This window comes from Engystomops pustulosus, chromosome 2, assembly GCF_040894005.1.
Source record: "Engystomops pustulosus chromosome 2, aEngPut4.maternal, whole genome shotgun sequence".
NCBI classification, from domain to species: Eukaryota; Metazoa; Chordata; class Amphibia; order Anura; family Leptodactylidae; genus Engystomops; species Engystomops pustulosus.
Genome location: NC_092412.1, coordinates 48,632,432 through 48,657,887, shown reverse-complemented (window position 1 = coordinate 48,657,887; position 25,456 = coordinate 48,632,432). Strand labels below are relative to the sequence as shown.

Here is a 25,456-nt window from a genome sequence, read left to right as displayed (position 1 = left end):
ACCACCAACGGCAACAGTCTTTGTATTTTTCTAAAAAGGCCCAATGAGTACACCATAGTTTTTATAAATGTGAGATTTTCAAGTAAAGTCACCAGATTTTACGACTTTAAACTAGGAGTCCCCTCAGGTAGGGTATGAAATGTTCTTTCTAGAATTCCCACTATTATGTAAAAATCTCAGACGAGTACCTATAAAAAAAATTCTCCTCCAAAGTCATGCGAAAGTGAGCAGCGAAGAGTCACTTTTGTTGAATGCCCATATAAGTAACTGTATATAAGGGTGAGGTGTAACTTCCTTCATGACTTGTCAGTTACTTACAGAGATCACCTGAACTGGATAGTCTTATCGCCTCATAGAGCTGATTTATCAAATGGTGTGTAAGGAGGTAATCTTCAGCCTCCTCTCCTTATGTGGTCTATGGGCTTGTCAAAGCTTTCAGAAACACTGCTTGTTGCAGGAAATGGACAAAGATATGATAATTACCGATCGGCCAAAGTCTACAATGAAATATATTAACCAAGAACTACTGTGAATTAAAGTGGTTTTGTGGAAAGTGTACAGATCGGGAACATGTTAGACCGATACATAGGGAACTTATAAATTAGTAGATGATTAAAATACAACTTATAAGCAAGTGCTGTAATGTGGTTTTGCCACCCATAAAGTCATTATCACCCCTTTAATAACCATAAAAGCTGCCAGTCCCAGAAGTAGCGTATAAACCTCTCTGTATACATTGCAGCTCTAGATAAAAGAGTTTCTATCTTTGTTGAAACTGGACTAGCAGGTCCTAATGTATTCAGATCGATACCCGCAGAGTAATAATCCTGGTTTTGTACCGCTAAGTAGTGACAGTATTTCACCTCGCTGGAATGTAACTTTGGTGAATGAACTTCATCCTCAATAGACGTCTGTTGGCACATCAGTTTAAGGTTCATAATGCGAACAATGGCTTGTGTGAAGAGACTTTGGAGCCTCAGTAGTCTCTAGCTGAATTGTACATCATGTCCTCATGTGATAAAGCTGACATTTTCTCTGAACAATGGCAGCCATAACTTATACTGTAGCACTTCACATTTCAATAGTTCAGTCAGGAACATCCATTACATACAAAATAAAAAGTACTTGCTGCGTGTTGCCCCTGAAAGTTGTACGGAGGCTGAAAGGACCTCAATGCTGATCTGATGTATTTGGGAAAGACATGAGACGTGGTGCAGACTGGTCATTATTCTTGTAAATCGGCAGCCTAGGCAACCAGTATATAACAAATAGGGCTAGATCACATATGTATGGGCAAGTATATAAAAAGGAAACAAAGTACTTAATATTTTAGTGTTTTCAAAACAACCTAAATGGAATGTTCATATCAAAATAATTTAGAAAATAACATAAAAGGGAAGCAATCTAAATAGCAGCATACTAAATAGCCAGCATCATCTGATTGATCAACTTGGAAAAGGAACAAAGGCAGAATTATAAGCTGATCGTTTAAGGTCACGATGGAGAGATATTTCTATATTTTTATAAATGAAGAGGGATATTAGATTATAGGGTGTTGGGGGCAGGGCCATTATTTCTATTGGTTTATCTGACCTTGTTATTACTAGAGGTAGGCAAGAAGATATCCACATACGGCAGCACAGCTTCCCAATTCAAGTCACACTTTATTAGCAAAACACTATATAAAAACTATGCGTTTTGTAACTTTACTTCTCTATTACATCTCACTTTTAAGCCTGATGAAGGCTCCAGTTCAGAGCTGCAATGCATAGTTTTTATAAAGCATTTTACTAATAAAGTGCGACTTAAATTGGGAAGTTGTGCTGCCGTATGTGGATTTCTCTTGCCTAGCTCTCTTACTTACTCATGGGTAGCCCTACATGGATGACACTCCCGTTACCTTCCACATTGCAAGCCTCATTCCCTATGCCTAAGCTTTACTCAAAGATCTATTCCAGGTGAGCACAGCATCCACTAAATTCTCATTTTATATATGGACCATACACTTGAATATTTTGCGCTCTCTGTCCTCTTCTCCAAGCACCAACGTAGATTTGTAATTCCATGATACCATGTTATTACTATGTTATGGCTTATCATGTTTGTTTTTGTACCCAAAGTTTGAGGGTGCACCAGCCATCAGGCAAGTTAAGCCTCTTGCCTCAGGCAGCACCACCTGCAGCACAATGAGGAGGGGAAGGCAGCATCAGGGGCACAGTCACCTACTACAAAGCAGGCCTGATGATTAAAAAAACTTGCATTTTTTTATACATTTAAATTACGGTTCATATCATAATATTTTTTTGTCTGCAGTTATCCCAAGAATAAATTGTATCCCTTTCCACCAAATGTTTGTACTAATCTAGGTTTTTAATCAGCTATGACTTGGGCCTCACAGGGATGGTCTATATGAATTGCTCCTTATAGATATTGCCGGTTGTTTCACAGGTGAGCTTCGCATCAACACCACCTGACCAGTGAAGTCAAAAGGCAGGCTTCTTAAAATTTGTTAGTTACTATGCTGAAAATAGGTCATGATTAAGACACTACGTGTCGAAAAGCGTTGATCTGGTGTACCAGAACATCTGTCAGCATGTATTATTATACAATAAAAGAAGATTTCACGTACGTCTGATTCCTGGTGTGGTTTAGAGTGATGGATTCTTTTAAAGTTTTTTCACTATTGTTGGTCTCTGGACGGTTTCCCTGTGCTCCTGCCGTTACCCGATCTAAGGACTACACATTCACACAGGAAGAACGGGTGAGCCGGCGATTTTTCTTGTTTTTTGGCAATATCTGCATGTGAAACACTGCAAGAAGAACCCACTTACTAAAAAAAAAAAAATAGATAGGACACTATGTACAAACTGCTCAGCTCCTGCTGCTCTATAACATGCCACCTGCAGATAGGACATTAAGTACCATCATCTTAGCTCCTTCAGCTCTACAACATTCTGTTCTGCACTACCTAGATGCCACCTGCATTTAATAGGTTCCCTTTAAATTTCCTTTTATACCCTGACATGGTTCCAGCACCTCTTTGGGAACACTTACGTTCTACATCTTTGCAACCTGACATCAAGTGTTTCTAGACACGTCATGACATGATGGGTTTCACAGGTGTTTTTTCTCTGCAATTTATTTTTCCGGTACTAGTTGTACTAGCATCATACATAAACCTTCAGTATTATGCCACCAGTTGTAAGAGTATAATAAAAGTATACAGAGGTCATCTTTTTCCTGTTCTAAATAAACTGACTGACGTCTAAGACAAAAAGCAGCAGCTCCCTGTATTTGTGGCCGGAGTGAGATCACCGGTTAGTCCATGATAAATCTACCATGTGTTTTCCTACAAGCTCTATGTGCCGTGCAGATAGATGTAAACTAATTGGCTTATTTGTTCTCCTTTGTGGCCGCTCTGAGAGCCTTCTCTCATTATTCGGACACTATTTTGGTCCAGTAATCTGCCTTCGGGTTTCACCAGCTGAAGACATGTGGCAGCTTGAGAGTGATTTCTAATGAAAGCCGACTAAGGGGCTCCGCATCTAAATGAAGTATTGTCACTAAGAATGGGCAGATTAAAAATGGCCGTTCACCAGAGATGAATGAAGTAGTGTCCGATAAGAACAGCTATATACTGAATGTTCTGTTGCAACCTAAATATGAGAATTTATGTCTATTAGATATAGGTGTAAATGAAGTTGAAGCAGCTGGAAGTCGTTGAGCCCCCCATTCACAGCGATACATTTCTCATCCCCTGAGCATTGTATATCAGAGCATATCAAGGTAGCCAAATGTCACAGCCCATCCATACGAGCCTCCTCCATATCACAAGTGCGCACACTTTTTTGTCCACTTCTTCATTAATTAGCACCAGATGGCTAGAAAGTCAATGCCTTAATAATAGTTTAAAATAACAGACGTGGAGAACAAAGAACAGATCCGCGCTGTGTGAAATTAAGGGAAATCATCTGTTGGCTTGAAGAGTCGCTCGGGAGTGAAATAATATTGCGCGTTGTGTATGGGCTCGGAGGACATCATCTGGAAACTAGTTATCCAATTAGTGTGGAAATCTGAAAGTGAAAGATGTAAATCATACATCTTTTTCTGGAGTGATGTCATATATACGGCGAGATATTCCGACTCAACTTAAGGTAAAAAGCTCTGCCAAATTATTCAAAGGGAACTCGCCAACGAGACATGTTGGCTGACCCAGCACAAGAACAGGCTTGATACCTGAGGCAATAAACTTATAAAATCTAGAAGAAATACCCTGGAAACTTTTACCTTATCTTCTCATGCCTTATGAGAGATATTTGGCAAAATACTGCAACAAACAGACATACAAAATTTAAAAATCTATATATATTTCCCAGTAGCTGAGCCATGTTCCATCCTCCTTGTCATCATGTACCTGGCTGTAAAATAACTGGCTGCATCAGGATCTTCTCCGTGCTCTGGCCTGACTGTAGCATGACACAGCACTGACCAAACTGCACACTGATTTGTCCCCTTTTTGGTTTACTTTATCTCTGGGTCTACTCATCTTTAACCTTTACGCACACCAGGACATAATAGTAGATCCTTGCGCGAAGATATGCCCTGCTACTGGCACCGGCTCACAAACTGAGCCGACACCAGAATCAGTGGGTGTCAGCTGTATATTACAGCTGACACTGCGCTCCAGATTCCCTTTAAAGGAAATCTACCATTTGATTTCATGCATTATGAACCAAAAATACCATGAGAATGCTGTAACTACACTGATGCAGAAACATATCTTGTTTAATCCCTGAGCTGAGTGGTTTAGCTGAATAAAAATTATATCATTCAATATCTTGGGAAAGCTGGATTGCCTTAAACCTGCACGTTACATGGAGCTTCCTGAACTGTCCAGACAGGACTAATCAACCTGAGCTGGATCACTCATACACAGTAGCTGGGAGAGGGTGCAGCGATTGATCACTGTCAGGCACAACACACTGATTACATCATTCTCTCGAGCAGCACATACTTAATATGAGAGGAGAAGTCCGAGTCCCAGCACAGAAGTGACAGAGCCTCATTATCATAATTTTATAATCGTTTTTTCAGCAAAACCACTCAGCTCAGGGATTAAACAAGATATGTTTCGGCATCAGTGTAGCTACAGCATTCTCAAGGTATGTTTGATTCATAATGCATCAAATCAAAATGGTAGATTTCCTCTAACCCCTTAACGCTATATAAGGGATGTATGAAGAGGGCTCACGGGCTGAGTCCTCTTCATACAAAGGTGGGGGTTTTTGCATTTTGCAGAAAACCCCCACCGCTAACAACCGCGGTCGGTGCTTGCACCGATCGCGGCTATTAACCCTCTCAACGGCGATCGGTTACCATGGTAGCCTCGGGTCTTCTATTGACACGAGGCTACATGGCTTATGCAGGTTCGTTACAATGAGCCAGTGGCTCATTGTAATGTATGACCTGCAAAAATGCCATATATTGCAATACGGTAGTATTGCAGTATATGGTAGGAGCGATCTGACCATTTAGGGTTAATGTACCCTAGATGGTCTAAAAAATAGTGAAAAAAAAAAAAAGAAAAAAAAAAAAGTTTAAAAAATAAAAAAAATTAATAAAATATTAAAAGTTCAAATCACCCCCCTTTCCCTAGAACGGATATAAAACATAATAAAAAGTAAAAATCCCAAACATATTAGGTATCGCCGCGTCCCAAAATGCCCGATCAAAATATAAAAACGGTTACGGGCGGCGGTGACCTTCGAGGCGGGAAATGACGCCCAAATGTCCGAAATGCGACTTTTACACCTTTTTACATAAAAAATGAAATAAAAAATGGTCAAAATGTCCACAGACCTCAAAATGGTAGCAATGAAAACGTCGCCTCATTTCGCAAAAATGTGTGACCCCTCACACATCTCCGTGCGCCAAAGTATGAAAAAGTTATTAGCGTCAGAAGATGGCAAAAATTTTTTTTCTTTTTTGTACACATTCGTTTAATTTTTGAATATGTATTAAAACACAATAAAACCTATATAAATTTGGTATCACCGCGATCGCACCGAACCAAAGAATAAAGTAGGCGTGTTATTTGGAGCGAAGAGTGAAAGTCGTAAAAACTGAGCCCACAAGAACGTGACGTGATTTTTTTTCAATTTTTCCACATTTGGAATTTTTTTTCAGTTCCGCAGTACACGGCATGTTAAAATAAATAACATCACGGGAAAGTAAAATTTGTTACGCACAAAATAAGCCCTCACACAGGTCTGTACACGGAAAAATGAAAAAGTTATGGATTTTTGAAGTTGGAGAGCGAGAAATGAGCTGAAAAACCCTGCGTCCTTAAGGGGTTAAAGGATTCAAGAGTTGTGCTTGGTGAAGTCTTTGGTCTGACTAGTGACACATCACTTTTAACAGATTCATATACACACAAAAAAGCACATTACACATGACTATCAGTTATATTATACATAAGATTTGTGTGACTGATTGCCTCCTGCAGCTTGGTAAGTTCCAGCATAGGAGTTCATCGACAGCAGCTGAAGAGACCCTGGATGCTCCCCCTGTGATCCTACATAAACACTGTCATCTGCAGAGTAATAGCAAAAATACTCTCTCTGGAGGAAGAAAAACAAACACTTCCAGTTAATTCACAGCTGTAAAAGTGAATGCAAACTACAACTGCGTGGAATGTATGAAAATTGGCAAAATAAAATAAATAAACAAAGTAAAAGCACCAGGTCCCCAAGATGTGCACATTTGATAAACTTAAATAACCCATTTACCTTATTAAAGGGATTGTACCCAGTTTGATTGCTATCTACAGGGTGGGAGATCACAATCTGATTGTGGGGGTGGGGAATCTGACTACCTCCAATCACAGGAACATTTCTCACTTATAGATGGAGCCACTCCATTCAATACTGTTGGAGCAGTCATACCCCCGAGATCATATTGTTATTTACTATACAGTGGACAGGGGATAACAATAAAACTTGATAGCCTTCTAAGTAGGTGGCTACTGACAAGTCTATGATCTATGGGGCTAGTTTTTGCACAAACTACGTAATTTACGTCCTATGATACTCAATCAAGCCTTCTAGTCCTTCTAGTCCTTTCCTTTGTGGCTGAGTGTGAGGGGCTTAGTTTCATTCTGTCATGTAGAAATGGGAGTGGTGGTAAGCTCCCTTTATAAATTTGTGAATATTGTCCCTATTACACTCCAGTTACATTGTGGTGTAGAAAAAGCTCACAGACTATTTCACCAATGAAATAAAGAATTTTTCCTAAATTATGGTTATGTACATCCTGAATATGATGTAAATTTCCGATGACTTTAGTTTTCACTTTGTTTCGATACTCCCAGCTTCTACCACTTCATCTGACCGGTAGTTCCAGTGGGTCACAGTCCCGGCTTCATCCGATGACTGGTATCCTTGACCGCAGTATATGAAGTCCCCTGACAAATGGAAGTGATGCCCCGTGTCTGAGCAGGCCCATCCTTGGATGAAGCAGGTCCTGTTTCTCCATGGAACATCCAGTCCAATGCAACATTGAAAACAAGAAGTAATGGAGCCACAAAGGAATCAGGAGCCGGCGTAGGGGAACGGTGCGCTTTTTTTTTCTAGCCCCAGCTCTGGAAGACCAGTGGTATTCATAGAGAACCCCTTTAAGGGCCTTTTTCATAAGGCAATAATGGGGAAGTAACAGTTAGGCTATATTCACACGACCGTATGGGGGATGTATATATGTCCCCCATAGACGCCAATGGACAAACTGTACCTTCCCGTAGCCGGGAGAAAGTATATCACTATGGAGAGGGGTGGGCTCCCTCTCCTCCTCTCCCCGGCATGTGCCCACCGTACTATGGTACAGTGGGCACACATCGTGAGAATGTAGCCTTAAAAGAACAATCCAATTACAAAGTAAACATCAAGTTCATCGATGACACAATCGAAGATATTTCATTCTTGATTGTTCTTGATTAGGGAACATATAAACATAGGTCTTGCCGTTGTTAAAAATGTACTACATCTTTGTTAGTCAGTTGTTTGTTCCCAATCTATCCACCATGTAAAGGGACCCTTAATGGATTTTTTTTTTTAAACAAACCAGAGTTTGGGGTTTAATCTTCATCACTTTGTCAGACTTGTGCTACAACATCTGTCCTGAGGGATCGCATATTATCACTCTGTACAATCCCCCCTCATGGGAAACCCCAAACACTGTCAGCAGCAAGCAGGGTGGTCCTGTGCTCCTCTATGGAGCAGGGGCGATAGAGAAGGAATGTAACAGTGTTTACCCTCACTATATACCAGCGCTTTATGTCTTGCTATTAGATGTTGGAGGAGAAGGCCATCAATCACTGCCGCTCAGAGCTCCCGGACCACTAATAGAGGACATATCACTGCAATAAATAAACAGGCCACTAGTAGTATTTATGGGTCATCCAGATAACGGTGATGTAAGTCTCTGGGTGATAATAAAAACTGACATACCTCTAGGCTGTACACAAAAAAAAACTCATAAAGTATTTATAGTCAGTTGTAGTCTCTTTTTACAAAGCTGTTTTGGGGATGATCCAAGTTGGCTGAGCATGCGCTCATAGATTATACATGGACGTTCAAGGCTTCTGCTATGTGACGGTGTACAATAATGTTACCTGAAAACTGTGTGAATCTGGAGATTAGGATTGTCACCATTGCACCTCACTGGCCAACATTGAGAGGTCTTCAATATCTTCAAGGAACGTCAACTCTAACTTAAGGGGTTGTCCTGGATTGGAACAATGTTTTTATGGTACCCTTACCTCCAGTCCAGAGCAGCGCCTCCCATCACTACCTACCGTCTATGTCAGACCTGGGCATTATCCGGCCCTCTATCTCTGACCAACCCCCGTGAGAGTTAAAAATTTTGAACTCCCCTCCCCATCATTAAATAATGATGCACTTAGATCCTCCATATTTTCATTAAATCATTGTAGGTTATGGTATATACTGAATGTATACAGTATATAGGTATTGGGTAGAACTGAAATAAGTATATTAGTCTGGCCCTCAAAAACCATTCCAATTTCTCACAAGGCCCCATGGGAAAATTAATTGCAGACCCCTGGTATATGTTGTATACAACAGCTCAGTGTAGCAGCAATCTAATACAGGGACACGCTGAAGTGGGGGCACACTGTAGATACAGCATCACCATCTCTATACCAAGGCAGGCTGACATGACAGGAGGTTCTGTGCTAAGCTGGATGGAAGTGTAACTTCATTGGTATTTTTATAGTACTTAGGATCCATTAAAAAAAATCTGATCCTGGACATTCCTTTCAAATCCAAAGTGTCTCCTAAATCATTACTTTTGTCACAACATAACAGAATGGCCAGAATTGGCAATCCAATTGTCTGCTGTAATGGATATGCAAATCAGCTCACAAGTGCCCTGGGGGAGGAACTGATGTGTCACAGTAGCCTTCTCACCTGCATTTAACGTGCATTGACCATAATTGACATTCTCACCCTCAGCCTGCATGTTTTGGAAAACTGGTCGGCCCACAGTGTACTTGTAGGCTTATTTACATATCCATTAAAGTGTCACAAAGAATCTCATTTTTAGGTGATGACAGGTTCTTATAGCCCTATGCTATGCTGATTTTAAAAATGCCTTCGTCAGCATTCTGAATAATTTAATCATTTTAAGTTTAATTTACATAACCTAGCTCCCTGCAAGCAGCATGTGGTGAGTCCCAGGGGAAGGGCAGCTGCAGACTGTGCCTCAGTCTCTTCAAACATTCTTCTTCTACTCCACACCACCCCCCTCCCTTGTCTGCTCAGTACACATGACAGGAAGTGGGGAGGGGTGATGGTGAAGAGGAGTGGGGACTGACACAGGCACACACAGGCTGTAGGTGCCCCTAGACTTTCCCAGCACTCATCAAACACTGCTTGGAGGGTGTCAGATAATGTGAGTTAAACATATATAAAACTACTGAAATGATTCAAAATGCTGACAAAGGCAGCATAACCTAGACCAGTGATGGCGAACCTTTTGGACACAGAGTGCCCCGACTACAACCAAAACCCACTTATTTATCCCAATGTGTCAACATTTTAAGTACAATTTAAGCAGTAACTTCTTGCTCCCTTCTCTGTTATAGCTTTCAATCGTATCAGTATCAAAGAACACCAATACAGTAGAAAGAAAGGGTGACAAATTTGGGTTCCCCTGAATAGGAAGAATTTTCGGGCCTGGAGCTGAAGCTACAATGATAATCCACATCTGCCCACACCTTCCCATTCCTCCTGTAGGCTCAGGCAGCACTGTCACTTTAAGATAGCACTGAGCGCAGCAAGTCCTGGGCTGTATGGGAATCCACGAAGATCCCTTGTGTCCTCTTTGGTGATGGCCTGGGTGCCCACAGACAGGGATCCAAGTGCCACCTCTGGCACCCGTGCCATAGGTTCCCCACCACTGACCTAGACTATTGGAACCAGTCATTAGCTAAAAAATCACATCCGCTTGTGACCCCTTGACAAAGGCAGCGAGCCAAAACACGCGTCAGCCACCTGTGCGTACAGGGCCTGTGCAATATGTATTTATATTGATGTACTTTTATCCACTAATACATGTCAAGGTGTATCCCTCTTTACATTGTATATGTCCGGATGCTGAGGCACGCCTGGGTGCACCAACTGTCTAATTAGCATACAGATTAACCTGGGAATATCTCATAATAGGCAAAAATAATAACGGTATGATGAAAATTAGAGCACACACTGCCAGCACATTATAATGCTCAGTGGAGGTGGTAGACTCTCTTTAAAGACCCCCATTTAATGCTTCCGCTTCCAAAGTGTAGTTACATCCACAATATCCAGTACGTGACTACAGATCTGTGTAAGCTTGTACAACAATGACTTAGGAGCCTGGCCACATGGGAGCATTACCACACTGATCTCGATGCCTGGAGAAGCAGTAATGCCCTGTGGTTTCCCTAGTGATATGGTACATTACAGGTGCAGCGGGATTAACATTGCTGACTTGTATTAATCCAGCAGCATACATCACTGTCTATACACAATACCCAAGGACTATTCTAAACTATACACTAAATGTAACAATCACATTAACCCTTTAAACAGATAGTACCTTTTGAGAGAATAGGAATAGTTCCCCAGAGGTTGGTATGAAGATGGGCACAACTAATCTCACGCTCTCAAAGTTCAGAATCTAGAACAGTGCCACATTCTTCCCTGCTGGCATCCAGGAGTGGGCAGCACATGTCTATGAGCATGACCAAACGTGACGGCTGACCCAAATCTTAATGACTCTAAAGGTGCCAGATAAGCAGCAGGAGAGAGGACCAAAAAGTCAGAAGATCAGAGAGTTTAGAAGCGGTGGCAGCTTGAACCCTCCGTGATATACACTAGAGAGGCTAACACGTGAGGCCGAGGGGGAAGGGGGGCTCTACTGAAAATCTTAAGGTCTCTGCAGTAGACTAATTAATTAGTATGTGGAACATGGAGGAATAGGAACAGCATTTAAGATTCACAGATGGTCTACATAGATACGACATATACGTAGTTATCAAAAAGGTGCAAGAATATTAAAACATTTTGCACTTATGTACAGAATTTTCCCTAATGCCACGATAAAAAATGCCCTTTTTTACAAGGGTGTTTTTTTCTTTTTTTTTTCTTCTTTAAACATGGGGTGGTCATGAATTTGGACGTGTTTGGAATTGCTCAAAACGTATCCAAGTCACGCGATAAATGGTCTGCAATATCTCTAATGGTACAATCTGTATATCCACAGAATCTATTGTCTAAATCACTTTCTCCCTTAGTCATCCATCTATCTGTAATTATACAGTCCATCAATATCATCTATTGTATCTTTTCTCATATTTATCTACAGGATCTGCCCATCTCCCTAATGTTTCCATCAATCCCTTTATCTTTGGAGCCACAGTATCTAATTGTATTCTCTATAGTATCTAATCTTTCACATTTACCACACATCTGTCATTCATCGTATCGCTCCATCACTCCACCAACAAGTTCTAGGTCTGAGGATTGCATGTCGGACGCACTTTCGCACGATCTTAATGAATCGTGCAGAACCCGAATCCACGTCGGACAACGCACCGCGGGATCGCTATGGGACCGGGTAAGTAAATCTGCCCCAGTGAGTCAGGTCTATTATTTTCAGTTTTCAATAGTACTTTACATTGAAAAGAACGTCTTAGGAGCTTGCACAAGTATTTATAAAGTGTCTGCGCCAGTTGTGTGTCACGGCTGCTCTGTACCCGACAAAAAAAAAAAATGTCCACCTAAAGTGTTAGAGCTTAGACAGAATTGTGTCACATGCTGTATAGTAAAGGTGCACCCAAAAAACAATGGTGCCCACTTCCCAATCAGTGCAGATCCCGCCAGATAATTGAAGACTGTGTGCCAGTATCTAATAATCTGGCGCACCCTGCATACTCGTGAGGCAGAATGCACATGGTGCCTCGCGACTGATAAATCTGGACCAGTGTGTCTACAATCACATAATAAGAGCAGAATTTGCCCTAAAAATCTGAGATACAACTCCTGAAGAACACCAACCCCTTGCCTAGACAAAGTATTTGTGATGATTTGCAGTTCTAATCTACATTTTTAATTAATGAAAACACCCATATATAAAACCATAGAAGAGATGTCACATTATATACAAAAACTGAGGATACAAATCATGTCAACATGTATGATATGATGATGTATGACACATCTAGGACATGGAACATGTAATTTTCCATATACTCCTGTCTGATACATGGGTTACATGTAATGGTGTGATATATGTATAACTTTACATGCAGCCAGGTTACATATAGTGCCATGTAATATTTCATGTCTAATAGATGTGTGATATAATGTATGATATGATGATGTATGACACATCTAGGACATGGAACATGTAATTTTCCATATACTCCTGTCTGATACATGGGTTACATGTAATGGTGTGATATATGTATAACTTTACATGCAGCCAGGTTACATATAGTGCCATGTAATATTTCATGTCTAATAGATGTGTGATATAATGTATGACACATCTAGGACATGTAACATGTAATTTTCCAAATACTCCAGTCTGATATATGTATAACTTTACATGCAGTCAGGTTACATATAGTGCCATGTAATATTCCATGATTAATAGATGTGTGATATAATGTATGATATACTTATGTCTGATATATTAATAACTTTACATGCAGTCAAGTTACAGTAAAATGAACTTGACTGAGTGTAAAGTTACCCAAATATCAGACATGAGTATATGGAAAATCACATGTTACATGTCCCAGATGTGTCATACATCATATCATAGTGATATGTAATATTCCACCTACTCATGTTTAATATATGTGTGATATGTTTGTTACGTGTTATGGTCTGATGCATGAATACATTTACATGTAATCATACCTGACCCATATTGGACATGTTACCCAATTTGATATTTTAATGATCTGCTACATTTATGATATATCATATTTCAAAGTTTGATGCATGTATAACTTCCCATGCAGTCCGGTTACATATAGTGAATTGTAATATTCTATGTATTCATGTCTGACACATGTTACCCAATCTAATACACATGTTACTGGTCTGATACATGTATGATATGTTACATGGCACGGCCTGATATATAATGTTACAAGTAGTCATGTTACCAATACATGTGTTTTATATTACATGTAAGAATTTGATGAATCTATAACGTTACAGGCAGTCAGGTTACATATAGTGACATGTGATATGCCCCATGCCTGGTACACATGTAGTATGTGCCATGTCTGCTATGTCATGCAGGTAAGTGACTCTCATTTGTGACATGCCACCTACCCCCCGGTCTCAGCTCCCGAGTCCTCGCAGTCATCCTCTCCGGTCTTCTCCATGTCAGGGATCAGGGAGCCATAGCTGAGAGTGATGCTGCTGTGTGCACCCCGGCTGAGCCCCTGGCTGCCCCGCACTCTCCTCCTCTCCCGGCCCGGGCTCTCCGCCTTCTGACCTCTCCTTTCTTCTCCCTCCCTGCATGAAGCCGCCCCTAGCCCCGCCTCCCCCATCCCATGTATTAACCAGTGAATGAGCTCGCCCGGCTTCATCCTTACCGTTAGCGGCGGCTACCACTGTATCTCTAGCAGGGGGAGGTGTCGGGGCGTATCTGTAGTGGAGGTGTTTGTGGTGAAGTAACCCTGTGAACTTGAGTGTAACTTTCGAGTTCAGTTCTATGCAGCAACACACTGGAAAAGGAGGCCCCTAATAAGTAGGTTCCCTAGACTACCCATTGGCACCTTTGTAAAGAGGTCGTCCTGGCTAGCAAGGTAAAACTGGACCTCTATTTCAGTCAGTTCTGCTATAAAGGCGTGGGGAGGGGACTGCTGCACTATTCACTGGCCTCATAGGTGACCACCCACCCCACAATCACATGGAGGGAACTTGGACGAAAGCTAAGCAACCTGTAAACTAACCAAAATAGGTGTAATGTATGGTTGCAGCTGCTCTTTATGTTGTATGACTAAAGTAGCCATGTGTCCAGTGGCGTAACTACCGCCGTAGCGGTTGCTACGGGGCCCGTGAGGTTCAGGGGCCCGGGGATGCACGCTCCCTGCAGTGCTTTGCCACGGCCTGGGGTAAGTGATCCGGGGCTGCAGTGCCGGGTGCCTGCCGGATCGTGTCCCCGGGCCCCTCCCTCTCTGTGCATCTACACATCTCTCTTGAGCCCACCTACCCATCCACCTCTTTCCGGGATCGCCTGCCTGCTCATCTCCTTGACCCGCCCCTCTGACCTGCCCCCCAGCCACCTCTCTGACCTGCCCGCTCATCACCCTGCAGGGCGGCACAGTTGACACTCTGCCCCCCCCTTCCCCCGCTCGGAGAGTTTAGCACTGAAGTCAAGCTCTCCCTGCCTTAGAAAGCCCCTTTCACTGTAATTAATGGTCCTGGGACATCATTGACCAGATCTCCTAAAGTCATGAACATGATGTCAATCACAGAGGAGGAGGTGTTCAGAGGCAGAGATTTTCTGGATGATGGCACCACATCGGGCCATGGAAGAAACACGATCTAGAAGCTTCTTAGCTGCTTAACAATATAATGGTAATAGTTTACTAAGCCAATTTCTGATGACAGGTGTCACGGGCAACCCCCGTGATCCATATTGCGGATCATAGGTGCACTTGTGCCTCTGTGCACTGCCTCTGGCCCCGCTTCCATGGATTCACCTCTTCTGGCTCCCGCTACCGTCCGGACTAGGCCCCGTGCAGGCCCCCGCTCCCTAGGGTGCGCACACGCAGCAGGACTTCGGGATTTAAAGGGCTAGCGCGCAGGTAATTGCCGCTGGCCACTTCCGCTCCTGTATTTAATCCAGCGGCTAACAAATGCAATCGTAAGAGCGGGCACTACTGAAAAAGTACATGAAGTATTATTGTCCGTGTATCCCTAAATATAACATTGAACAACATTGGAGAGAAAGGAGGGATACATGCGAAGGACTTACCAAAAAAGTAACAAAATATTTTATTAGAAATGTCAATACAATATAAGAACAGGACACGGAACAAAGATTAAAAACACTTAAAAAGATACACTCGCAGGTGTATCTGGCTACCGAGGGTCAGTGGACCCTGTAGTCCCTCCCACGGACAATGAGTACAGGAATATGTGTAAAAAAATCAGTACGATGACACCAGGTATCCAAACCACAATAAATGATATGATATACAAATAGAAAAACAATAGCTAAATAGCGCTAAATGTGCATGAACCTGGTCATCAGGACAGGGCTGCCTGTGAAAACTGCAATGCCACGGGATATGGCAGTGCATGGGTATTACCTATCTGGATGGAAGTGCAAAACAGTGCCGCAGGCAGGCCGAGTGCCTGCGGCACTGTTTTGCACTTCCATCCAGATAGGTAATACCCATGCACTGCCATATCCCGTGGCATTGCAGTTTTCACAGGCAGCCCTGTCCTGATGACCAGGTTCATGCACATTTAGCGCTATTTAGCTATTGTTTTTCTATTTGTATATCATATCATTTATTGTGGTTTGGATACCTGGTGTCATCGTACTGATTTTTTTACACATATTCCTGTACTCATTGTCCGTGGGAGGGACTACAGGGTCCACTGACCCTCGGTAGCCAGATACACCTGCGAGTGTATCTTTTTAAGTGTTTTTAATCTTTGTTCCGTGTCCTGTTCTTATATTGTATTGACATTTCTAATAAAATATTTTGTTACTTTTTTGGTAAGTCCTTCGCATGTATCCCTCCTTTCTCTCCAATGTTGTTCAATTTAATCCAGCGGCTGTCATCATTTCCCGACGGATCTTCAAGCCATCCCTGTGAAGTGAAAGCCCTCCATGTTCCTGTGTCTGCAAGTGTTACCAGTGTTCCTCTGTGTTCCTGTGAGCCAGTGTCTTCAGCGTTACCTGTGTTTCTCCATGTTCCTGTGTCTGCAAGTGTTACCAGTGTTTCTCTGTGTTCCTGTGAGCCAGTGTCTCCAGCGTTACCTGTGTTTCTCCATGTTCCTGTGTCTGCAAGTGTTACCAGTGTTCCTCCGTGTTCCTGTGTCTGCAGTGTTACCAGTGTTCCTTCGTGTTCCTGTGCCCCAGTGTCTCCAGCGTTACCTGTGTTCCTCCGTGTTCCTGTGTCTGCAAGTGTTACCAGTGTTCCTCCGTGTTCCTGTGCCGCAATGTCTCCAGCGTTACCTGTGTTCCTCCGTGTTCCTGTGTCTCCAGCGATCCTGTGTCTCCAGAGGTCCTGCGTCTCCAGCGGTCCTGTGTCTCCAGCGTATTCTATGTACCTGTTCCGTTTGCCAGCTCCGGTTTCCTGACCTGAGTTCTACGGTCTCCAGCATCACTACCTTGGCTGCCACCGCGGGCTAGTCACACCTGTGGAATGACCTGGTGGTACCCCGCCGCAGCAAGTCCATCCTGCTTTGCGGCAGACTCTGGTGAAGACCAGGTGCCACAGACTCCGGCCCCAGGTGTCGGCTAGTTCCAGAGGGTCCAGAGGGTCCACTGACTACCAACCCTGACAACAGGTTCCCTTTAAGTGGTGAGATGGAGGAAGGGGGCTCCTTTAGTACCTCAATATTACCCTCATGAAGTTCCAATAGGTTGCCATGTAAATCAGAGGCCTAAAAAAGGCAATTGTTTTTTATAAAACTTTTCCAATAAGCTAAGATCCGGATTGTCCAACAAGGATGAACTCTGCCGCGATGAACCAAGATCGTGCGCATGTGTCGCTTTTCCCTCATCAGATCCGCCGGATTTCACCGTCTTCTTCCCGGTGCATACAAAATGGGTGAAAATAACTCAAAACCGCATCTAAGGCAAATATGTACATAAGAAACAAAGGAAAGAGGATGCCTACATGTAATCAGAAAATTTTATTGAGCAAACAAAAAATAGAGTGTTTAAAAACACAAATCCTGGTAAAAATACCCACTGTGTATGGAGGAGTGTACAAGATGAAAAGCCAATATGGAATGTGCGCTCCATATACAAGAACATAACAAAAGGTATATGAGTTTCAAATGTGTGAGGGGAAAGGACTTATAAGTGTATGAATGATAAGTATTATACAAGGATAAATGGCAAGCAGTATCAGAAAATTACACTCAAGTTGAACCGACACAAATGCAGTGATACACATATGAATGGAAGCAACACAAGGGCAGCAAACTTGCTATAAAACTTAGTACATAGAAGATGTTACCAGTAATCGTCCAACACAGAGAAAAACGCCCCACGCGTATCGCCTAGCTCATAGGCTTCATCAGGGGTATCCAATAGAACAGATGAGCCATCCAATAGAACAGATGAGCTCATCTCACTTCAAATTCTTATTTATTTTATTATATTTTAGTACTGTATTTCCAAATACTCAATAAATTTGTTTAATTGGGAAAAATGGACAACATATCTTCCATGTTATTACCCCTCTCTATATACCATACAGAATCTTGCATTGGTCAGTGTCTGAAAATGGAGATTTCAAAATTACCGTATATACCGGCGTATAAGACGACTTTTGAAGACAGAAAAATCTTCTGTCTTCTCTGGGGTCGTCTTATACGCCGGTAATCGTCTTACACGGCGGCGGTCGGGTCCCGGTGCATGGAGAGGGCTCACGGGCTGAGCCCTCTCCATAGCCGGTAAGTCTTTGCTGCATATTGGAGCAAAGGCTTAACGGTAACACCCGTGATCGGTGCTAGCACCGATCGCGGGTGTTTGCACAGTGATGGCTGCCGGCAGCCTCAAAAAGCTGCCGGCAGCCTCAAAAAGACATCGGGGCGCATACTCACCCTCCGTTGGCCCCGATGTCCGCGCAGCTCGTCTTCAGTCTTCCGCGCCGTCTTCTTTCTTCTGCTGGGCGCCGCCATGCTTTTCCCCGGGGCCGCGCCTAGTATGACGTCAGCAGCGGCACGTCATATTAGGCGCCTGCCGGGGAAGATCAATGGCGGCGCCCGGCAGAAGAAAGAAGACGGCGCGGAACACTGAAGACGAGCCGCGCGGACATCGGGGGAGCAGGGCAGCACATCGGGGCCACCGGAGGGTGAGTATATAAGTTTTTGTTTTTTTTTAATGTTGGGCTGTGCTGTATACTACTGGGGGCTGTGCTGTATACTACTGGGGGCAGGCTGTATACTACTGGGGGCTGTGCTGTATACTACTGGGGGCAGTGCTGTATACTACTGGGGGCTGTGCTGTATACTACTGGGGGCTGTGCTGTATACTACTGGGGGCAGTGCTGTATACTACTGGGGGCTGTGCTGTTTACTACTGGGGGCAGTGCTGTATACTGCTGGGGGCTGTGCTGTATACTACTGGGGGCAGTGCTGTATACTACTGGGGGCTGTGCTGTATACTACTGGGGCAGTGCTGTATACTACTGGGGGCAGTGCTGTATACTACTGGGGGCTGTGCTGTATACTACTGGGGGCAGTGCTGTATACTACTGGGGGCTGTGCTGTATACTACTGGGGGCAGTGCTGTATACTACTGGGGGCAGTGCTGTATACTACTGGGGGCAGTGCTGTATACTACTGGGGGCTGTGCTGTATACTACTGGGGGCAGTGCTGTATACTACTGGGGGCAGTGCTGTATACTACTGGGGGCAGGCTGTATACTACTGGGGGCAGGCTGTATACTACTGGGGGCTGTGCGGTATACTACTGGGGGCTGTGCGGTATACTACTGGGGGCTGTGCTGTAATGGTAATGCTGTTGTTGTATGCCTTATGTTTATGAGTGACAGTTTTCCTGCTATATACCTGCATGTCATAAGAATTTAAATTAAAAAAAGGACCATGTTAAATTCAAATCTGTTTTTTTTAAAATTTTTACCGGTGTTTTGTATGCGTTGGAAAAGGGGTAGTCTTATACGGCGAATATATCTTAAACTCTATATTTTAAACAGGAAAGTAGGGGGGTCGTCTTATACACCAGGTCGTCTTATACGCCGGAATATACAGTATATTTGTATTTTATTTGTATTGAATATTTGGGTTGAATATATGACTTCTCTCTGTTTCAGGATACAGGAAAAGCAGACAAATATGGAAAATTGGATTGTGAATGAAAGCATGGCTGCTTGCATTGTCCGAAGCTTAAAGGAAACCTACCACTTGGGATAGGGCTTATAAGCTGGACATGCTGTGCACCAGCTCAGGGTGAGCTGGTGCCGGCGCTTATCTCCATTATGTTTTTAAACAGTTTTAAAGTGTTTTAACACTTTATTAATGTTTATATCCTTACTAGCTTTCCCGCACCGGGGTCCGCGCTCGGCGCACCATGCGCGCTACCACTTCCTATTCAGATGCACGCACGGTCGCGCGCATGGTACGCCGAGCGCGGACCCCGGTGCGGGAAATCTAGTAAGGATATAAACATTAATAAAGTGTTAAAACACTTTAAAACTGTTTAAAAACATAATGGAGATAAGCGCCGGCACCAGCTCACCCTGAGCTGGTGCACGGCATGTCCAGCTTATAAGCCCTATCCCAAGTGGTAGGTTTCCTTTAAGACACTTTATTCAATTAGCTTAACATGACACATGGACATTCACATGAGCAGCATGAAATCCACAGCTTCTATCAAAGAGCAGTCCATAGTAGATACGTAAATACAGTGTTTACAAAAATAATAATACATTGGAGATTTATCAGAGGTGTCTAGAATTAAGACATATTAAAGTTACATTGAACGAAATTTATCAAAGGATCTCATGCTAAATGATATATTAGTTTCAAGACTAACACCTCTTATTTGTTGTCCTAGATTGAGTAGAAGATTGTGCTGCAAATTTAGCGCATTTTTGAAGGAAGTTGCTGTCATTTAGGTCACATCCACTTTTATCGGAGCTATGCTTTTTTTATATGCAACCCAAAAGCATCTAAAAAAATGTGTTGCAAAAGACAGACCATTTTTTAGGCAAATACTGCAAGTGTAAGACAAAATGTTTTTTTGAGTAGAGATGTGGGGACTCGAAACTTTAGGTTTGGTGTTTCCGCTGGCAGGTCCAGGTAACCCGGAAATGCTGCTTGATGAGCTGCAGAGCAGCCAATAAGGCAGTTTTACTCCTCTAACAACTAGGCATGGCTGTGATTGGCAGATGTGTCCACCAAGGTGTCACTTGGTCAATCTCAAGTTCTGGTCCACTCATCTCTGTTTATGAGATTTCCTATTATCATCTCCATACTAAACAAATAAAATAGTAACAGAGCCTTAATTAACTAGTGTGTGCTATAAAATAAGTAGGGTTCATGGTGCCCTGTAGTTCTTCATTTACCACTTTATTAAAGTGATTTGGATAACAGTCTGCCCTCCACATTAGCCATCTGCTGTACTCATATGCATCACCAAGTCAAACCCCAAGTGTCTCATACTGTAGTTAGTCTACACCATGTATTATTTAGTGTGTAAGCTCCTATGGGAGAAGTCCTTTATTCCTTCTCCCTTTGTCTTTGTATGTGTCAGTGTGATTACACTGGATTTCTGGGTGTATTGCTTTGAAAAGAATGACATCATCATTATTAAGCCTTTGACGCTTTTCCCGGATTTTTGCATTTGTCCCGTCCTTTTGCATTGATTCTGACAAATTTACACAACATCTAAAGGTTGCAACACACTAGGCCTTACACTGTAAATTTGTTGCTGTAAATTCGCTGTTGGCTGACCCGTAGTAGATGGTTATCATAGTGGGAGGAATGTATTAAAACTGGTGTTTTGCACACATTCTCCCCTCTGGTGCACTGCGTGCCGGATCTAGTAAGAGGCATCTTAGTAAATCCGTAAGCCATCTCAGCCACGTAATTATATTGGCTATAGTCCCAGCCGGTTTTCTAGTGGAGACTATAGTAAATACAAAGGGCTGAGCCATTTACGCCATTGCCTGCCCCCTCCCCACCACGACCAAAGTGGTGTGTGGGGCAGAAAAGCATCAAAACTGGCTGAAATGGGACTTGTCCATCAAATATCTGGCGATGAAGGCATAGTAAAACGCCCCCAATGGTCAGATTTATTACTACTGGCTTTTTACACCATTTGTAATATTCCCCTCCACACACCTACCCACAGCGTCCCCTGATCTATTGAGCTCTTTGCAAATCAGAAATGCTTCTCTGCCAAGTCGGACCTGTTAAGACCAGGTCTTATTTTAGGGAGATTGTAGCTATAGTCTCCGTCAGAAATCTGGCGGAGAGTATAGTACATATGGTTGGCTGTGGCATTCACGCCCCCGCTTGCCTCCTGTCCACCCCAATGTGCCCAATGTGGCGTGTGGGCTGAAAAGTGGGGCTTGTTGTATGCCCTCCCCACTAGGTGTTCATAATAAATGTAGGCCAATGTCTTCTTATTGAATACAGATCAAGTAGAAGCAGCAGCATCTGTGATGAGGACAGGATTCTAGAAAATTTGCAGACATATTTATGCATAATATAATTACGTTAACGTTCTCTATGCAGTAAATCAATAACTACTCTTTCATATGAATAAACAGAAAGATTTAATATCACAATTTATATTTAATGCAAAAATATTTTACTGTTATCCAATAGTGAAAAATAATGATTTTTCCAGGGACAAAGAATTCCAAGAATCTAGTAAAATTGGAATCTCGAGACGGTATATTGAGAACCAATTATTAAGGAGTCTATTGTGGGGGAGGGTCTGAACGTAAAATCTGGGCTACTGAAGGAAATACTTGCATGTTTAATCAGCATAACTGCACAATGGGGACGACATCAGAGTAGGCTGAGGGCAGGGAAAGGGATGAGCTGTATGTTTTGTGCTTTTCTGGGAATGTGTCACATTCTATGACATATGGAAGCAATTGCAACAAAATTCAACATGTGACTTTGGGTCAGTGACAGATATAATTCCAGCGCACTCTGCAGTATTATTTCCTGTTGAGGTGACCTATATGCAGCTTCTGCAAAAAACACAATTGACCCCTCCAATCTTTTGCTATTAAAATACACAGTATGGATTGTTTCGTTACAGTGTATCACCTCCTGTCGAAGCAATGAAGTACAGTACTGTAGCTTGTGTCTGTGTGGTGCACTGCTGTGTTCCCATACATGGGGGAAGATATATCACTGCTTCTATGCCAGTTTTCTGACGTGGAAGCAGTGAAAGAATCGCAAAGTCTTGCCCAGGGCTACGTCATCATGTGTGCTGACCTGTGTCTCTTCAGAGCCATCCCGGCTGCCGACGTTAAAAGAGAAGGAGATGAAGACGTGATGCTAGGGAGCATCCATGCTGAACGAAGGACCAGTGGACCTTATTACTGTTCATTGAAGTTTATTCAAGCTGAGCAGAAACGATTGCCGCCAACAATCTTGGAGACGTTAAGGAGAGTATTATGCATTCGCCACGATTGTCACGATCAAGTCTGGTGATGGTGGTGTCACATTGTGGGCATATATTCTAGTTAATACTAATATATTCTAGTCTGTACTGAACTGCCCTACAATTTGTGAATGGTACAGTAACAAATCCACACTGCTTGAATAACCTCATTGCTATACATGGACGACAATGAGTCATCCTATAACGCAGGGGTCAGGAACCTTTTTGGCTGAGAGAGCCATGAACCCCACACATTTTAAAATGTTATTCCGTAAGAGCCATACCACATGCACATGCCCCCAAGCAGATAGCTAGTCCAAGTGTCACGGGTGCCCCTGCGATCTACGTCTCTAGTCGTAGGCACACTTGTGCCCCTCTCCATGGAGGCGCCCCTTTCTGAGCTCACTGACCTCACCACTTTCCGTGCCGGCCGGCCAGTGCGCACACCGGCACTCAGAGATTAAAAGGGCCAGCGCACCACTGATTGGCGTTTCCCACTTCCCTGTTTCCTATAAAGACCGGCGGCTCGCAGCATTCCCCACTAGATCTTAGTGCTTCATGCCTATGATGGAGCTTTCCCCATTTTTCCTTCCCAAGTGTTGACCTCCCGTTGTGACCCCGGACCTGTTCCTCATCCTGCTCCTTCGCTGCCAGCCCTAACCTCTTGCTCCATCCCTGACCTCGCATCATTGCCGCCTGCCTTGACTGTCTGTCTGCTCTTGACCATGAAACTGCCTAGTGATCCTGTACCTCGACCTTGGCTGCCACCATGGACAAGTCACGCCTGTGGAACGACCTGGTGGCACCACGCTGCAGCAAGACCATCCTACTTTGCGGCGGGCTCTGGTGAAGACTGGGGGCCACATAGATTCCGGTCCCAGGTGTCTGCTTACATCATTGTCCACAGTGGTCCAGGGGGTTCACTACTTCAAATCCTGACACCCACCACATGCCTCCTAGTAGATATTTAGTCACAGCAAAGTCACAGTCACTTTCCAGCACTCCCTGCAGCCAGCTCCTCATTGCTCCCATGGGCCCTGGGTCGTACAAAGTACGTAGGCAGCGGTAACATCGCGCTACCTGTGTCCAGTGATCAGTCTAACAGACACACAGCAGCCATCACTATTTATTATAGATCTGTCTGAGAGCCAGATGCAGCCAACAAAAGAGCCATATCTGGCTCCAGAGCCATAGGTTCCCTACCCCTGCTATAACGGTTCGCATAATTAGGAACTGCTGCTGGAGACTTGGTTACCTCAGATGGAGTGACCTGAACCTTCTCCAAATGTCAGCAGAGGCCATGTAGAGGCTTTTACTTCTATACCCCAGAACCTGAATGACCTCCGGTCCATCCCTTCAGGAAGATTGGGATGTCATGACTCTCCAGAAAATTCACTCCATCTCCTTTCTCTACCAGGCCAGGCTCTACACCCTGGTTCCGAGCCTGGTGAGCACATGATCGTGTGCTTGTAGCCTTGTCTAGGTCAAATCACCGTCTACTTTTTTTGATCCAGAGGAGGTAAAAACGGGGAAGAATAAGTTCCACTGATATGCACATATAGGGGCTCATTCACTTACCCGGCCGTGGAGTTCACTGAAAGTGCATTGTCCGACGATCATGCACTGTGTGTGCACTAAGATCCTGCGCCCGATATCCTGCATTTGTCGCTTCCCCGCTCAGGTCCAACAGAGTTCACCTTCTTTTTCGTGGTGCAAGTAAGTGCAATGGCTTGCGACACAATTTGAATGTTAAATCCCACGCTCAGTCTGAATGAGTAGGATCATCCGGCGGCACCCCCACCCCAATTTGTTCAGCATGGAATCCAGCAGAGCTGTGCCAAAAATCGATCGCGTGTGCCAAAATCCCAGTGCAGAAACTTCCTAAATACCTGTCCAAGCTGTGTAATCCCGGAAAAAGGCGAACAGTCCGACCAAAGTACATTCTGTGACCCTTAGTAAATAAGCCCCATAGTGTCCAATGACTCTAAATATAATTAAGCACATAACAATTTTTAATGCACTTAACTCCCTAAAAGAGTTCAATTCCCACTGTAAAGAACCTTCTGCATTGTTGGTATCTAAAATTTCTTTTCCCTATATGCAATGCATTTCCCAGTGTTTAGTTCTTGTCTCACCTCCTATTTGGAGAACCTTCACTTCTCATTCTCATTATGACTGGTCTCCTGTGATAGCAGCAGCTATAATAATTAATAATGTGAAAATCCAATTATAAATTGTTACATCTTACATGTTACATCAAATGTAACATCTCTATAGAGAGGTGGATATGTAGGATGTATAAAGTGCACATGGACCGTGAACCAACCCAAATCCTATTAATTAAGTTACAAGATTGAATGTAATAGGGATTATCAAGAATTAGAAAACAAATTGTTTTCCACAATAAAAGGTACACGGGTTAGTCTGTATCCTTGAGTCCAGAAGTGGTTTTAAATTTTGTTAACTAAAAAATTAAGAACCCTTTAAAGGGGCACCAAAATGTTTCTAGGAGTATTACTGATACCAAATATGTAAC

General features: G+C 43.2%; 1 protein-coding gene across 3 annotated transcripts in view; it reads right to left on the bottom strand.

Annotated features, from left to right (window-relative positions):
- The window catches only part of FAM124A (family with sequence similarity 124 member A), a 38,856-nt gene extending 24,775 nt beyond the window's left edge, over positions 1–14,081 (bottom strand). For all 3 annotated transcript variants that reach the window (XM_072134512.1, XM_072134514.1, XM_072134515.1), the window contains exon 1: positions 13,905–14,081. In XM_072134512.1, coding sequence (XP_071990613.1) covers positions 13,905–13,957 — 53 coding nt within the window. In that variant the 5' untranslated portion in view covers positions 13,958–14,081. The remainder of the gene's footprint in view (positions 1–13,904) is intronic.
- Positions 14,082–25,456: the final 11,375 nt, after the last annotated feature.